General features: G+C 41.3%; 1 protein-coding gene across 1 annotated transcript in view; it reads left to right on the plus strand.

Moving 5' to 3' along the window:
• Nucleotides 1–16,418, plus strand: part of LOC101464292 (uncharacterized) — a 91,811-nt gene extending 75,393 nt beyond the window's left edge. The window contains exons 22-27 of the mRNA XM_004546520.4: nt 5,536–5,645; nt 5,976–6,050; nt 6,952–7,045; nt 7,143–7,183; nt 12,255–12,357; nt 15,209–16,418. Coding sequence (XP_004546577.3) covers nt 5,536–5,645; nt 5,976–6,050; nt 6,952–7,045; nt 7,143–7,183; nt 12,255–12,357; nt 15,209–15,592 — 807 coding nt within the window. The 3' untranslated portion in view covers nt 15,593–16,418. The remainder of the gene's footprint in view (nt 1–5,535; nt 5,646–5,975; nt 6,051–6,951; nt 7,046–7,142; nt 7,184–12,254; nt 12,358–15,208) is intronic.
• Nucleotides 16,419–17,231: the final 813 nt, after the last annotated feature.

Consider the following 17,231-nt stretch of genomic DNA (forward strand, 5'->3'; position numbering starts at 1 on the left):
TCATTTGAGAGATGGAAAGGACAGTCAAGCAGGAAAACTAACCATGTTTTTTCCCCTCGCATGTTGTTGCTATAACTTTTCACGTCCTTCTTAGCTGTCACCCAATATCCTTCTTTACCAAAGAAGGCTGTACGTTTGTGTTTCTGTCTCAGTACAAAACCATGAAAAGTTCCTGTACAGATGAGTTCATAGAGGTGACATATGGCAGGAAGAATTTAGTCTCAGACTGGAAGGAAGAGGCGATAAGAAAAAGGTGTATTGAAAGGGTTTTTTTTCTCCTCCTTGCTGTCACCTTTGGTTTTTGTTTTATTGATAATGTGTTGGATTTCTTAAGCTTTTCGTTCAAGCACAAAATAGGCAGACTCACATCAGTCATAGCTCTTTTATTTTATTTCATTTCATGTTTTACTTTATAAACAGTTTGTCACCTTGGTCAAGATTTACAACACTTTTAAAACGAGTGGAAATTAGTTTGGTTTTTTTTAATAAATCAAACATGAGAGTGTTTAATTAATCAAATAAAAGTAAGGGAAAATACTAATACTGCAATTATTCAAGGTTAACATCTAATTATTTCACCTTGGCAACAAGGTTTAGCTCTGCTAAATTCGCCCTCACAGATTCCAAGAGTTGTGTTGTGTCACTCTATTACAAGCTGTGTTGTGTGATAGCCCCACGTCGCTGAGTTTTCAGCTACCACACTGGACTAAGAGCATCCATGAGGAGATTGACCTTGGCACATTTTTATTTATTAGTCATCGTGTGTGGATCTGTGTGTGTGTTTGCGTGTGCAGGAGAACATAATGAATTATGTATAAATGCCTTGCAGTTAAAAAGCAAACCACGTACTGCAATGTATGCTATATTTATCCATCCATCCATTTTCTGCCGATTATCTGGGTGCAGATCATGGCGGCAGCGGCCTAAGTAGAGACACACACCTTTGGCAGCATGTTCCAGCTCTTCCAGTTTCCACACCAGCTGTGAGATGTAATCTCTCCAGCATGGCCTCGGTCTTCCCCGCGGCTTCCAAGCAATCACCTAGAAGGCATTCAGGAAGCATCCTAGCCTGTTGACCGGCCCACCTTAACAGTTTCCTTTCGATGTGAACGAGTTATGCTGAGGTTCTTAGAATATTTTTAAGGGAGATCCAAACCACCCCTTGGAGGAAGCTTATTACCACCATGATCTCATTCTCTCGGTCACTACCTAGAGCTCACGTGTGTAGGTTTGGGTAGAAATGTAGATCGAGTGGTAAATCAACAGCTTCGCTTCTTTGCTCAGCTCTCTCTTCGCCACAATGGACCGCTACAGCATCCGCATCACTGCAGACTTCACACCAACCCGTCTGTCAATCTCCCGCTCCCCTCTCCCCCAAGATGCTTTGGGGCAGCGCCTCCTCCCCGTAACTCTGTGCTTTGCCAAACTCATCACTGAAACAAAACAGCACGGATGCACCTCAGACCCTAAAATTGCTCTTTTGTTTTGCTGCTGTTATTTAAGCACTTGTGCGACCCGGTCAGCCGGACAACTAAACACCACTCATTGTGCTATTGCGAATCCCTTCAATCCATAACGCATTTACAGTTTTCTGTTGTTTGAGTTTTTCATCAAACGTAGACTTTTTCTTTTTCTTTTTTAGACGCTGCACGACAATATTTGCACATTTCTTTTTCTTTTTTTTGTCAGTAATCCTGTTACGCCTCAAGGACTAGCTTACCCTCCTTTATACAGGATCTGTGGAATAAAAGTGCAAAATTGAATTATTTCTAAGGTTGGATGTTGTTTGATATTATATTAGTGCTGGCGTATTGACTGAACTTGGTAAAATATTTCCATTGTATGCCTTACAAGTTTAAACTTATTTTCTACTGATTCCTGAAGGGGCTTGTGAAACTTCAACCAAGGCTGGTTATGTAGCTGTGCACACACAGGCTAGATGCAAGACAGAGGATTTCAGTAATGGCAACCACTGATAAACAACCCAGCAGCATGCGTAGGAGAGTGTGTGATGAAAGGAATCGGGGAAAAGGAGTCAGGCCACGCAGCAGCAGACGAAGGTAATTAAAGAAGCCATCATCAGCATCATTAATATGCTAGATCTGCTGTGGCCCACTGACTAGTCTAATGGAGAACATGTCATCATCGTCACCATTAGGGAGAGTGGGACACACATAAACACACGCACACACTGTCTTAATGTTGGGTCACGCCACGATTACCACCATTAAGCCTAGAGTGAGAAGGCCTGCTTAGGAAGCCTCATTCTCTTTTACCATCATACATGCACGCATACAGTGCACACACAGAGCCCCGCACGCACTTGTGGATCTTTAATTCAGACCATGTGAGTGATAAGTATGCATATTTAAGTGATGTCAGGCCTGTTGGGTCTTTTAATTAGACAGAATGAATGAATGTTTTATAAAAACGTGTTTAACAATAAATGTGTTCATTAATTTGATGAGAGGATGTGCTCTGATGAGCTGAGTGGAACAGAGTAATGGCTCATATTCGGCTCTAGCGGTTTGATGGTTGTAGAAGCAACAACTAGGCTATCTGTTTCTGATTTTATACTCATTTTTATGTTCCTCTCATTACCAAGAAAAGTCTGCTTTGACGCATGTTTATCCCCTGACCTTGGACGGTTTGTTGGCTTTTAGTGAAAATACACTTTTGTCCAATGCGCAATGTGATACACAGCTCCATGGAGAATAGAAAAGATGGAAAATCTATTAACTTCTAAAGTCTCTACAATCATTTGCTCTCTTTCTTTTCTTTCTTCCTTTTATATTTTCCATCTGCAGGTATGCTTTCAGGTTTGTCATGAAAGTTCATTCAGATGTATAGGTTCAGAAAAAAATGTTGGAGTCCAGCAAAGTCTAGCTTGCATCTATTGAAAAGCATAGGCTGGAACGACTCGGGCATTTTTTTTTCTTCTTCTTCTTTTTTCTTTTTGGTAGGATAAATAAAAAAAATAATTAATTAAAAAAGAAATGGTACAGCAGCTGTAAAGATTTGAAATCTTTCACCAGCGCAGGAGTAGTCAACTCATATTCTGGAGTATAAAGCTGAAAGGACAAGAGGTATCACCAAACTTGGTTATAAATGCATTTTGTTGCCCCTTTTAGCCCCCATCATCTGCTAAAATATTTGTGCAACAAAACCAATCTAAATGTTAAGCAGGTGTGCTGACTTACTCCTCCCCACTGTTGCAGTGGCACCTCCTTGTCCCCCCCCCCACACCATCCGTTTTCTACAAATGTCCCTCCCTCTTTCTCACAAACCCTTCTCTCTGCCTCCCTTGACACTGCTGGAAACAGAGTGATGATGTGTAATTTAGACCTAATCGCAACATCAGAGTTGTGCTGCGATTTACATCCCTCCACTAGCTGAGCCAGTCAGACAGTCAGGAGGGAGATGTTAATGTGAGACCGCAGGTAATTACTGTCATTACAGCATGCCGCAGATCCTGCCAGTGTACGTGCGCCCATGTGTTGCGTGGGTGGGTGTTATTTGATCTTTTGAATGGTATAGCTTGATATATTTGCGCTTATAATTAATATGGGTGTGTTAATATGCGGGGGTTTTGCCAAGACGGCTTAAACAGAACTTTTTTCATGTGAATATGCGTCAGAGCACGAGACAAAACACAAGATGAAGTCACAAACAGTGACAATATTTACTCCACTGTTAATGTAATTACAATCGATAGCCTGACTCAGTTTATTCTTCAAAATTGAATGATTTGCTTGATGTAATTTCACCGATCCCACGGTTTCTCTTCAGCGCTTATTTGCTGAAATGCAACCCTTCCTTAATCCAATCCTAATTAAAAGCGCAATTTTTCATCATGTTATGCAAACTGAATTATTAATTATGTGTCACTGGTGTCTTCACAGCCTCATTGCTTACTCTTATGCATGTCAGTTCTGTTTTTTTCAGTGGATGCACAAGGTATTAAACAAATGAGTGTCTCATGGATTTCCTTGTGTTGCAACATATTTGAATTTTTACAGTGAAAGAAAAACAAAACCGATGTGTTGTCTGCTGCTTCGTATTTTCTTGTGCAGGTGAAAAATTCATCAGCTTTAGAAGTTGTAAACTTTTGAACTGGTGCCTCTGTTTGTAGCCCTGGGCTGACTGACTTCTGTCAGATAAACTCGTTAATATTTTAAAAACCTTGACCTCAGGCAACTAAAAGTGTGGGTTTTTTTCTGTTTTCCTGCAGCCCACCTGGATATGGGCAAAACATATTTAATGGATGCTCAATCATCAGGAAACAGATGCCGAGTTCTGAAAGTTTTTGGACGCTACAGACAATAATCTCTTTTATTTTTAATGCTGATAGTTTTTTGTTGGCTAATCATTGCCTCCTTCACTTTTCACTACCATTATTTGTCCTGTTATGCTCACTTGAAGTCACTGGATGATAAAATGAATTATAATGATTCTTAATCACTTTTCTTTGTTTGATTGCTCGGGAATACAATTTCTTTCGCAACAACAGAATCAGTCTTATCTATGTGTTAAATTTAAATCTTCTTTAACTTTCTGGAAACACGTTGGCAATATAAAATAATAAAATATATATTTTGTGCACGTGTGAGATTGAAAATACACATGCAGATATACACACAGATGCACACCGTGCTTGATTCATCTCATACCTGCAGTTGATATTTTGACATTTCGGGTTAATCATTTGACATTTTTATAAACTTAAATCACGGCCCACATATTGGAAACTTTTTCTGTGTTTGCTCAAGTCTTTGTGGGAAGATGGTATGGCATATCAAGGTGTTTCTATGGCGATAAGGGTAATATGTCAGGGTCCCCAGAGTTTAGGCCTGGAAAGGTCCTGACTGATAAGCAGAATGAAAAAGTCAGCAGTTTGGCCAGTGCCATCCAGTCCCTGTTAACCCCACACCCATCTTTTCCCTTTCTCCAATCTCGCCTCCAGTCTGCTTCTGCCCCTCCACCCACCCACCAAATCCTCCATCTCCCCTCCCGCCTGCTTAATACCTCACCTTGCTATTTATACCTGTGTCTGCAAAGGCCATCTCTTTCATCCTCCATTATTCTCCATTTACCTAATTTTTCTCTTGTGTTGCCATTATGCTCTATTTTTGACATTTAGTCTCACCCTTTTTGCACCCCCTCTATTTAAAGCATTACTTACCCTGCTTTTTAGCTTTTCTTTAATCACACCTTTGCTCCCCTCCACCCCACATTCATATTTAATATGATGTTTGCATCTGAGCGTGTGCACAGGCGTGTCTGTTTACAAGACAGAGACATGCAGTCCATAAATGTGTGAAGCTGCAGGATGTTAATATTTTAAAAAAATACTTTAAGCTGCTAACCTGTTTAAATTACTTGGGATTTGGTTAGCGTGAATATCGGTGTGTACTTCACTAATCTGCTGGGTAAAGTATAGAAAAGGGGGCAGTATATCTGCAATAAGGAAATGCTGAAAAGATTGCAACTGCTTAAGTTTTGATGGATAATTCTTGGCTACTGTATCGACTGTAGGTGATCACGCTCCGGTCAGAGATGGAGGGGACGCGGTCTGACAATGCAAAGCTTCTGCACGAGAGCCAGCTGGTCATGACTAATGTCAACCTTTGGATCACTGAGCAAAAGTATGGACACTCCCAACATGTTTTTTGTGAATTTAAAAAATAAAAACAGAGGATTTAAGGAAATAAAAGGAAGTTATTAATGTTTTCTTAGTTGGCACATGCTATAAAATATGTGTGTATCATATAGTGTACTGTTATGTGTAGCTACAGTTCAAGGTCAATCTACAAAATACTTTATGTTGTAGAAAATATTGATTTTATATATTTAAACCTGTTTAATGGTGCATTTTGATCTATTTGTTTATATTCAAACAACTAAAGGACAGCCAAAAACTGTTGATGTGTTAGTTTGTGTAGAATTACATTAAAAAATGTGTCTTCCTTACTAAGGGCTTCCAGTGAGAGCATTATTGCCCAGATTAAAGCCCAAAACAAAGCTCTGCTTGTCATCACTAAAGAGAAAGAGTAAGTATATTTGGCACAGCGATATTTTTCAGTAGCTAGATTTGTTTGCGTTTGTAGACAAGTATGTTCGAATGAATGCGTTTCAACCCTGTACATCGCTTTATTTAGGGAATATGACTGAAGATGGTCGGCGGTGGTTTGGAAGTGAGGCAGCATGAAGTGTGTCTGTGTACGTGTGTGTGTGTGCATATGCTGAGGTGATTCAGGTAGACTCCCTGACATACTCACACCTGACAGTGTTTCTGTTTAGTCATGTCTCATAAATACACGCATACATGGGCGTGACATATTCTTCATGCCAGAGATCAAAGCTGTCTAGCTATAGTGCCATACGTTCATAATCCCCACCCAGCACCACCGTAACCATGTTCTCCTCTGTCTCCACTCACACGTGTCCTCGTTCATGTGTGCTCGTGTGTGCTTATGTTTTTGTCATGTTATCATGTGGCTCTTGTGCATAACAGACTCCATACACCTTTGTCGAAATCACATCTCCCTCAATGGTTCCTTTTCATAATGAACACAGTCCTTCAATATTCCCTAACCGGAAAATGTCTGCTTCCCGCCCCCCTGCAAATAAAACAATTTCAGAATTCTTAATAGGTCTGAAATTGGTGGGCACAGCAAGATACTGAAATAGATAGTCACTAGGGTAAGTGATAAATGCTGTGCAAAAAGAATTGTGTTATAATGGACTACAGTATATGCGTGTATGCGATGATGTCTGAACTGCTAGTTAAAGGCTGCTCTGGAAAAGAGAGAAACGCGGTCATCACTGGTGTTGCTTGAAAGACTATTTTGTCAGCAATGTTAACAAGAGTCTCTTGATGATAATAGGTGTCTGCTATTCTTCATCTCTATTTATATTTCTCTGTTTAACGCGTCTCTCTGCTTTTGTCAGATGCCTTCAGGAGGCTAATGACACACTGAAGGCGGAGGTAAAGAGACTGAAAGAAGCGGTGGATGAGAAGGAGAAAGACATGGAACTCTTCAAGGTGAACAGGGGCAGAGTGGAAAAGCAATGAACTACAAATAAGGAGATACAAGAGCGAGTCAATCATAAACAGGTTTGTTTTTTATAATTGTTTGCAGGCCCATCTCCGGGACTGGGGAGTACAGCAAGACAGGAAAACGTGAGTCATCTACATTTATGTGGGCACGTGTATGTGTGTGTGTGTGACCACACATTTAAAGGCATACGTTTGTTTGCATTCAGCAGCTGATCAAAGTTTAGCATGTAACAAAAGCCACCACGTTTGGCTCTTTCGCACACAATCTGGTCGGAACAAAGCTGATGATGATAGTAACAGCAGGAGTGCCAAGTTGTGAATGAAACGCCCCGCGGGCCCGGCCACCTGTGCGTAGCAGTGCCCGTGTGTGCGCACGTGCTGCTGTTTTATTTCTTCTTCGTCAATCTGAATATGTTATTCATGCTGGGCCTTTAACAATGATTACACTTCAATCAAGTGCCCATCCTCTCCTGCTTGCCACCCCCGTGGCTGCCAAATAGCATTCATCAATAGAGAGGAGATATATTTATTATGTTCATTAAGCCAATGAAAACGAACGTGGCACAGATGGGATTGGGTGTAGGATGGAAGTGAGAAAAGAGGGTGCGCGCGTACGGGAAAGGGGGTGTTTGTGGGGGCACCTGCCTGCAGCGCTTCTCCCCATACCCCAAGTGTGAGCCCCCCTAAGGTACCCCTCATTAACAGCTCCCCCGCCCACGCCCCATTCTAACCTCACCCCGTTTTTTTTTTTTAACATGTGCTCATGTTGCACCCCTCCCCTAACAAACCACCAGACTCTGTTTCCAAAACGGATCAGATTTGTTTTGACTGGGGTAGGTTTCCAGTGCTATTCAAAGCTGTCAGTCATTTTAATGATATCATTAAGGGGCCGCGACAGAAAGATGAATCGCTTTTCTTTGTCTTTCCCTCATAATTGCGAATGAGCAAGTGAGAGGGACAGAGTGAGAGAGGCAGTTCATATAGATGTATGCATAAGAGAGGGTTTTGATTGAGCGAATATAATAACACGGAACGAGATAAAAACAGTGAATGAAAGCCTCTTCCACTGTGTCACCCCCATCCAGCCCCTCTTCCTCCTTTGCCCCCCTTTTTTATTCCATTCCTTCATTATGTTGATTCCTAATTTATTTTATTTTATTAGTATGCCCACACCTTCCCCCACACTCGCACCTACCAAAAAATGCCATATGTGTTAAAATTGCACTTCTATAAAGCAATAGATAATGTCATGATTGCAAGGCAGCCGTATACATTCAGAGTGTAAATTTCATTACTAGTGGGACAGGGGGTATCTTAACAATGTCTGTCTGCTGTCACTATCACTGACAGCAGACAACACGGGGTGAAGGTTTTGTCATTAGATATGCCTTTATTAAAGAAATTTATTATGATTACCTGACCTACTGTTATAAAGCTGCTTGAATGAGAAGGCCTTTCATTGCATTTGTTATTTTGTGAAAAAGTAAAGCCCACAGGGAGGCGCGGAGAGGCCTGATGGAGGGGACCGCAATTGTGTTAGCTCGGTAAACGAAATTTTCTGCATTTCTCAACCTCAACAAATTACGTAAAACTCAACAAATTACGCAAAACTGAAGCTTTTTTACATGCAAATATAAATCTTAAGAGTCAAAAATGATATTGGCATATTTATTTGCATTTTCTGCTCAAAATCCACCTAGTGGATGAAGGATAAGGAAATCTCCAAGCATCAGCCAACTCGTAGCTCAATTTGCTGCCATAACGGACGGGAAAACTTAGATTTAGACACGCAGATCTAATAAGCGCTTGTTAATAAGGTGATGTTTTGACAAAAAGCATGTCTGTCTGAGCAGACATTTTTGTGTAACGGTGTTTACACTACATCGTGTCTATCCAAATCCATTTAGTAGCCGTTTCTGTAATCCTCGTCAGCAGCTGTTTTCCAGATGTTGTAGAATTGTAGATGTTCAAATATATATTTTTCTTGCACTGTAATCCCTTAAAAGCCTACTAGGAGTAACGCTTCTGAACCGAGCTGTTTCTGTTATATTTCAGGCCTGCCCATAGGACAAAATGACTGGGTGTGCATTGAAAGTTAGTGAGGGTGGTCTCTGCCTATGCAGCTACTCTTGCAAAAACTCGGAAACTATTCTAATGGTCGTCAAATTATTCATCTGAGGTGCCAAAAGTCGTCTTGGTGGGTACAGGGAAGGCCACATTTTTCTGGGGGAAAGAGTTAAAAAGTAAGCAAAACTTTATCTGTTTACCTTAGAAACCTTGTTATGAGGACAGTAATATCAATGCAGGGGTGTGGCTCTGGACATAGAACAGATTGTAGAGTTTGATCCTAAACAATGTACAATCTACAGTCCATATGTCAAAGGTTTTTGGCCACGGAGACCAAATTACATCTCTTATCAAACTAACACCTTGCCTTTCATTTCCACTGTGTAAATAAGTAGCCGAGTGTTAAAGTAAAAAGCTATTTTGCCATTACGGGTAAAAGCGGTATTGCTCAAACTAAAAAACAATGATAGGAGTTGTTATGTGCACAATTAATGCCCTGGATCGGTGATACTAAAAAGGTTTGTTACACTCTTGTTGCGCAGTAACATCATAGTGTCAATTAACAATCTCATTAAAGCCCCTCATGATAATCACTTATACAAGTGTCTTGTACCTCCCTCTAAAGTGCTGCGTGTGGCCTGATGGGTTTCGATGCTGCTTGCCCCTCCTTTCCCTCCCACCTCTCTCCTGCAGAAATGCTTATTAAGAAGAAAAAGAAGAAGGATAAACTCTGACAACAGACATTACAACCCAAAAATGATTTCTGCTAATATCTGAAAATATGATACCAGTACACATTGATATGCAGTGAGTGGCGGAAACAGAGATTGATGCTGTTTGCCTCTGGCAGCACTGACTCAGTGGCTGCCTGACACAACCCATGTGGGGGAAGCGCTCATAAAGCATCAGGCTTCATCAGTTGCACCGCTAACGATGTGCTTCCAATTAAGAGCACCCAGTGATCACAGCAGAGGATTTGTACAAACAAGGAGAACCAAAGTGACAGAGAAGCAGAAAGCGGCGATGAGAGGGAGGCTGTGTGAAAAGAGAGCCGAGCCTTGCATAAAATTTACAGCAAAAATGAGGACAGTAAATAAGAAAGATGAGTGGGACTGGAGCAGGAGAGGAACCACGTAGTTTATTGCCTGGTTTAGAGAGCATGGCCGCTTGGCTTTGACACTAATGACTGTAATTATACACACACTGATTGGATTAGGCTGCTAATTACACACATCTGTGTTTGCGTGTAAACACAGGAACACATGTTTACACGGGCGCCAAGCCAAGCGCTCGGCACTTCGCCGGTTTCTCACATCAAGTGCATAAATCTCACACAGTTGTCTCAGCAGCGGAGATGATTCATGATCTGCTGAAGACCACATTACCGCGTAGGAAAGCGTTTAAATCATTTGAGGAAAATGTGTAGATGTGGCGCTTTGGATTTTATGGAATTGGCTTGTGGTTAAAGTTTGTGTCTTCTGTTATTTTTTTTTCTCCCCCTTCGCTGTAGCAATGGAAACTCATGGAACTCGTCTTTCAAGCGGCATTCAAAATTTGAAAGATCAAAGGAAATTTCTGCATTTCTCTTATTAATGTTCTTTGTATCATCATTAGGGTGTGAAATTAAAAGATCTGCAAGGGTCAGTGGCAATTATGTTCAGTTTATAAATGTCATTTTCAGGAAATTAGGTTTTCTCACTTATATTGGCCAAGCTAAATTAGTTAGTTGGCTAATATGCAGGGACTCAGATTATATTTTGTCAGCTGGGGAATGTATGGATTGGTTTTTTTTGTGTTTCTCTTGCACATATTTGGGGGAACTTATCAAAAATATTCATGTTATCTAGATATATTTATAATTGTAGTTTGTTTTTTGCCATTAAAAAATTGTGTCGTTTTTTTGGAGCAACCATTTCTTTTGTTCAGTCTCGAAGCTACATGCTATAACTCAGAGTTGTATGATGATCCATAGAAATGCAAAATAATATTACATCCATATAAATGATTCAAAAATCAGAGAAGGAAATAGTCAAGAGATTGCTGGGTACCGTTTTTAAGCAGCGTTATAACTATCTACTGTTTTTGTTGTTGCCTTTGTTAGCTGCAAATGCACGGGAGCCGAAAACAATGTCAATTCAAATATTTGTGTCTTCCTCAAGTGTCTTCCACATCTTAAATGGTTTCAGTTGCGACTAATAAGGGCAAAAGTTTATGACTGCGTGTGTGTGAGCGTGCGCACGCATCTACAGGAACAATGGGACTATTTATTAGCGTTTCAATGAGTGCGTGCATCTTCTCAGTTGAGGCAAAATGGGACCATCTTCCCGTCCGCTGCTCTGATAGAAAATCCCAGCTTGCTCTTTTACAAGAAAATTAACATTGGGGAGGTACAGTGGTACTTTAATGGGCTAAGAACTCTTCAATAAAGTATTTAGAAGGTTTTTTTTTTCCAAATGCTAACTGGACAGGTTCACTGGGGCATGAAAGAAAGAGCGTAAAGCGGGGGCAGCAAGCTCTTCAGCCCGTACAGAGCACCATTATCCACCGTCGTTAATTTAATAGACATTCCTTAGACAGCCCTCGGTCTGAAGATAGGAGACCCTAACATTTGTTTGTCATTTCCCAAAACGGTTTTAATAAACAGTTAAAATCTTAAATGGCTTCTTGTACTCTTAATGTTCCCTGGCTGCGCTTGCGTTTGTTTTGTTTTTGTTTTTTGCTGCTTTGTTTTTTTTCCCCAGCTTTATATGCACTTTCTTATATAATTTAATGATTTCTGGAACCCATTTGCTCACCCATCTTTGAGTTTAGTAATAAGTTATAATGAAGATAGTTATAATGAAGATGATGCACGCCAACTTCTTTATGCCGCAGATTTCCGAGGACATTTGACTGAAACTGTTCAGTCAGGCAAATGCATGTCATTGTGCAAGAATAGGTAGAAGCAAGTGTAAACTTAATGTGCTTTTTAAGCTAAACTACAGACAAGGCAGTTAAAGGATCTGCAAGAAGGAAAGAGTTTTGTTATTCTGTTTTTTCTCTCAGACCGCTAAACTCCCTGTACTGTTTTAAAGAGTTTATTTTTCATGTATGTTTGTTTGCCTGTGTGCATACACTTGTGTTGCAGCATGGAAAAGAAGGGCTGCGTCGCTCTAAACCTCAGCAAAATCGAGGACATGCAGACCAGACTGCAAAGCAACCTGGAGGCCATCGGAATGCTAAATCAACAAGTAAGCGCTCGTCCACACGCACGCACACAGACACACACAAGAACACGTACACACCGGGTCCTGACAGTCCTTTTACCCGACAGATACAAACACACACCCACACACCGGCCCACCTGCTGTTGAGCTCACACAGAAGAGGAAGCTTTCATGCGTCCAACTTCAAACACACAAGCGCACTTACACAGAGGCGCACGCAGACATCCATTTCCTCTTCCTACGATAAAAGTGAAAAATCGGCAGCGGGGTGGGGTGCGGGATGTAGGGACGTGGTGTGGGGAAGTGGGGTGTGTGTGTGTGCGGGGGGGGGGGACAAATCGTATCGGGAAAAGGCAGTGACGTTCCTTTCCACTGGTAAATGATTTCCCTTTCATGAAACTGAGAGAGAGATGTATATCAATACAGCCGTGCTGATCTCTCCATGACAGCATAGGGAAATGGCCCGCTGTGATAAAACAATGTGGGGGAAAAAACACAGAGGAATATTCTTGGGAAATGCTGACATTTTTTACTGTGTTGAGCTTCACAAGAGTCAACAAATCACCAAAGAAGAGACAAATCAAAAGTACTCCTCAGCCCCCTCAGTTCTCCAAAACTCCAGGGCCTAGGGAGCGGCTCACCCGACTTTTGTTAGTTTGTGAAGTGGCCTGCTGATTGACGGGGTATGACAAAAGCTAGTACTTGTTGAAGTTTTAATGCAGTGTTGTTTCAGTGAAGAGCAAATGACATTAGCTGTGGGTTTAGGATAGAGGAACATGGAGAAACGCAGAGGAGAACTCAGACAAGAGAGAAAGAGAGAGGTGTTGTTTAACAGGTCAGGTGTGTAATAGCACCTCTTAATCTCTAGTGTGAATCATTACACACATCGATCCAACATGGACAGTATACACACACACATACACGCAGGCAGTCAGGAAAGGAGAGGATGTAAACACCTCACTCTGCAGTGAACACACTTGCGCGCGCACACAGAGCTATCAGTAAAGAAGTTGAATGGAATGACTCAGATTATGAAAGGCATTGGGTTACAAATCAGGTCTGTGTCTCCTTGAATCAGTTGTATTTACTCATAGTAACAAACTGGTTTGACGCCGTCGCTTTCTCACTCGCCGAAAGGCATTATACGGAGCACATATGCATGATTTCCATCCGACTGTCAAGCCAATTTCATGCAAACTTTTGAAACGTCACAGAAAATTAACAGAGATGAAGACGAACACGAGAGGACTAAAAATCGAGATTCTTTTCGAGACTCGATCAGCAGCAGGGTATCGTTCTTCTGATGATATCCAGGTTGTCTCGTGGCTACACGCGACAATTAAAACAGGCATTAAGCAGCTGAACAGTTTTTATGCAACTCTTTTATAGTTCTGTAATTGCCATAATTTGCATTAAAACTATACAAACAGTGGAAAAATACACACGCACACATGCTTAACTCCCTTCACCCCTACTTATACACATCCTTGTGTCCTTTTCATCCACATATATGCACACCAATTCACCCACGGAAAGTTAAGGTTGAGAAGACAAGCTGTGATTTTTAATTTCAACCCCCCCGCCTTACAATTAGAAAAGCATCCAGAGCCACAAAAGATGAGAAAAATTAAACCGGTCGCGTGCAGTTAATTATAAATGTCAGACTCTGTGTTTTTCATCTAGAATTGTTATTGCTTTTGGCATGACTGAAAATGGACGTGTTGCAGGAGGTTTGCCTGTTGAGGATAGTAAAGCATCTTATGATCGTTTGACACGTCGACATGCCATTGGTTCTTCGAGGGTTAAGCCTAAGACCCGTGCTCAGAGTTTATTGAGCATGTGTGTGTCTCTCTGTGTCTGTGTGCATGCGTACGATGTCTGGACGGGTAATATTAGCAGAACCATCCGGAAATGTGTCTGTCTCATCTCCGTTTGTGTTTTTCTCTCTCCTTCACGCACACACACACGCAGACTCACACATGGCCAGACATGTTAATGTGACATCATTCTTTAACCGTAGTTTTTACACGCACACACTTAAAAACAGATGTGGATGAGTGCAACTGTCATTACCCGATGAGTCTTTTTTGTCTTTACATCCTTTAATTTCTTATTTTACTCGTACTCACAGCTAAAAATACATTATTTCATATCTTTTTCTCTCTTTTATCTACCTTATTGCAATTTTTAGACTGGCACATTTTGCATATAATTACCGAGCTTTTACAACAATATAAATGCTTTTATTTTTTGTATTAAAAGCCATGTTTTAACTCACACTCCACGCTGCCTTTACCCAAATGTCCTTGTCACACACACACACACACACACAAATAAAACAAAAAATCCTCAATTTAGCTAGTCTATAATTGTGTTTCAGGGAGCCCAATCATGTCCTGACGATGTGCGATTTGTTTTGTGTCACGGATGATTTTGTGTTAAATCGACCTCTAATGATCGCTCAAATTGGCTGTTTTCATGTAGAAATTTACACTGTCGCATGACTCCCTCTTGCAACCATTTCAAACTGTGAACACAATACAATCCTGAACCCCACCCCCCCCACCCCCTTGCAATTTTCCATTTGCATTTCTGTTTCAACAGGCATGAAAGCGACTGTGAAAGATGATGAATTAATCACATAATGGAATGTCAGTTACTTGATGAGCACGATAGCTGTTCACTTTTGATGGTTGATATTTATTGCTAACTTTGATTCGAGTTGTGTGATTCCACTGCTTCGGCTAAAGGAGAGCCGTGTTTTTTGGAAACTTCTCAAAAATGTGCCACTGTTCCTTTGGCTACACAAACATATTAATCTCTTTGTCTGCACATGTGCTTCTCTGTGTATGTTTCTTTCTTTTTTTCTCTGTAGTTAGGCAATCTCAGTCAGGAGAATAAGCGGTTGCGTAGGCAGCTGGAAGAAGAGAGGTCCATGCATAGACAAGTGGAGAGGAGTGGGCCCCTTCCTCCTCCCCCTACAACCACCATCCACCTCCCACTCTCTCTCAGTGTCAGCCCTCCTATCTGTGCCTCCCTTCCCTCATCCCTGGACCTGCCCCGTCTTCTGAGTATAGTCCCAGTGACAGGGGACACTAATGGGACTCAAACCAAGCCGACTACAGTCGGAGTAGGGAGACCAGGTGAGTCCAAGGCTTCGGATAAAGCGTCCTTGATTAGGCCGTCTTCCAAGTGCGCTTTCTCCGCCTCTGTGGAAGATGCCGGGTCTAAGGGGACAAGCAGGAATCCGGCAAAATGAAGCCCCCTGAAGACTTTGACCTGCCATGGCTTTTGACCTTCAGCTTCTCGCTGGGGAGCATACCCAGGATGAGGTTAATGTCCTGCAGGTCAAAGTCAAGTCCCACAGTTCTTTGTGCCTAGGGGGGCGCTCGGAAACAGAAAATAATGGAATTTCTTCAGCCATATTTATAAGGGTACTGCTGTTCCATGCAACGATTTATGCCAAGAAAACATTCACACTGACAGATTACTTAGATAGACTTAAAATTATGATAACTGACTGTGTCCTCAAAAATGTTTCAGTGCTTCAAGCAATTACATCTTCAATTAATAATATTATTCTGCAGCAAAACTGCAGCAGTGAGCACAAAATCTCAAATGCACTTATTTGAAAATTCCCAACAGTTCACTTGAGCTATAACCAGATTTTTGCACCTTAAATGTACAAATGAACTAATCAAAACAAGAAACTTAATGTAGATAGAGTTAAACAGTAGATCTGAAGATGAGTCCCGCTTGGATAAATGAGAAACAGCACATGATCCATCCACAGGCGTGGTTCAGACGTTGATGTAAATGGCAGTAACGCAGCCTCTGATTATGCTCCAGCTGTGCACCACGTGTCCCGCGTCTGCTGCGGTGAATGTGGCCGTGCGTCTCTATGTTTGAGTACATTATGTGTCTGTGTACTTCTGTGTCTCTTTGAGAGACTGTGGGCGAGCGCGTGCTCGCGTGATTGGGTGTATTAGCTGTCTGATATTATGTTTTATACTTTCAAAACTGTTTATTGATTTTTTTTCTGTGCCCCGTATTGTGACGGTAGCAAAATAAAAACACATATTTGCAAGCGGCTTTATATTCCTCCCCACTTTTGTTTTGCATGTCAGTGTGCCAAAAATATATTATTTCTGCCAGTTGGATGCTTGTACTGTAACAATAACTGGCAGTGGTACTCGTTAATTAGGCTTTTGTAAAAAAAATTTATACGACTGCTGAGTCAGGCATCGACGCTGATACGGGTAAGTACCTTTCTAGGAAGTAAAATCGTTCCATTAAAAGATCTAAAATGAGTTTGGGACCTGGGATAACATGTAGATCTATAGGGCACGCGTTCCTCTATTCATGTTTCAAGTGTTTGAATAAGAGCAACTCTCATTCGCACAAATAAACCCTCGCAGAGGAAGCATGTGCATATCCAAAGTTATAAAGAGGGAACACTGTGATAATGAGAATTCTAGGAAAAGCAGGTCTCAGGCCACAACTAGCTTCTTCATCTTGCCTTTCTCTGTCACCGTGTCCACCTTCCTGTCTTCCAAACCCACTTTTTCTTTTTTTTTATCCTTCATTGGTTCTTTATATTTATATATATATATATAGCGGTTGTATAGCTGGTCAGGATGTCATACATTTTAATGATTTCGAGCGGAGCTGCATGTCCTTGTTAGCTTTGTTTTCCTCATTTGCCATGTCACACTCAAAAATATCCTTTTTTTATGTGCAAACACACACGTGTGCACCTACCCACACATCCACACACGCATATTCTTTTCACAAACACACACACTTTCACAAATGGCACAGTCATTAAAAATGAAACCACAGGCTTTTTGAAAACTCCCAGGACTGAGGGAAAAGTCAGCAGCGCGGCGGTGAAAAGA

This window comes from Maylandia zebra, linkage group LG9 (assembly GCF_041146795.1).
Source record: "Maylandia zebra isolate NMK-2024a linkage group LG9, Mzebra_GT3a, whole genome shotgun sequence".
Lineage (NCBI taxonomy): Eukaryota > Metazoa > Chordata > Actinopteri > Cichliformes > Cichlidae > Maylandia > Maylandia zebra.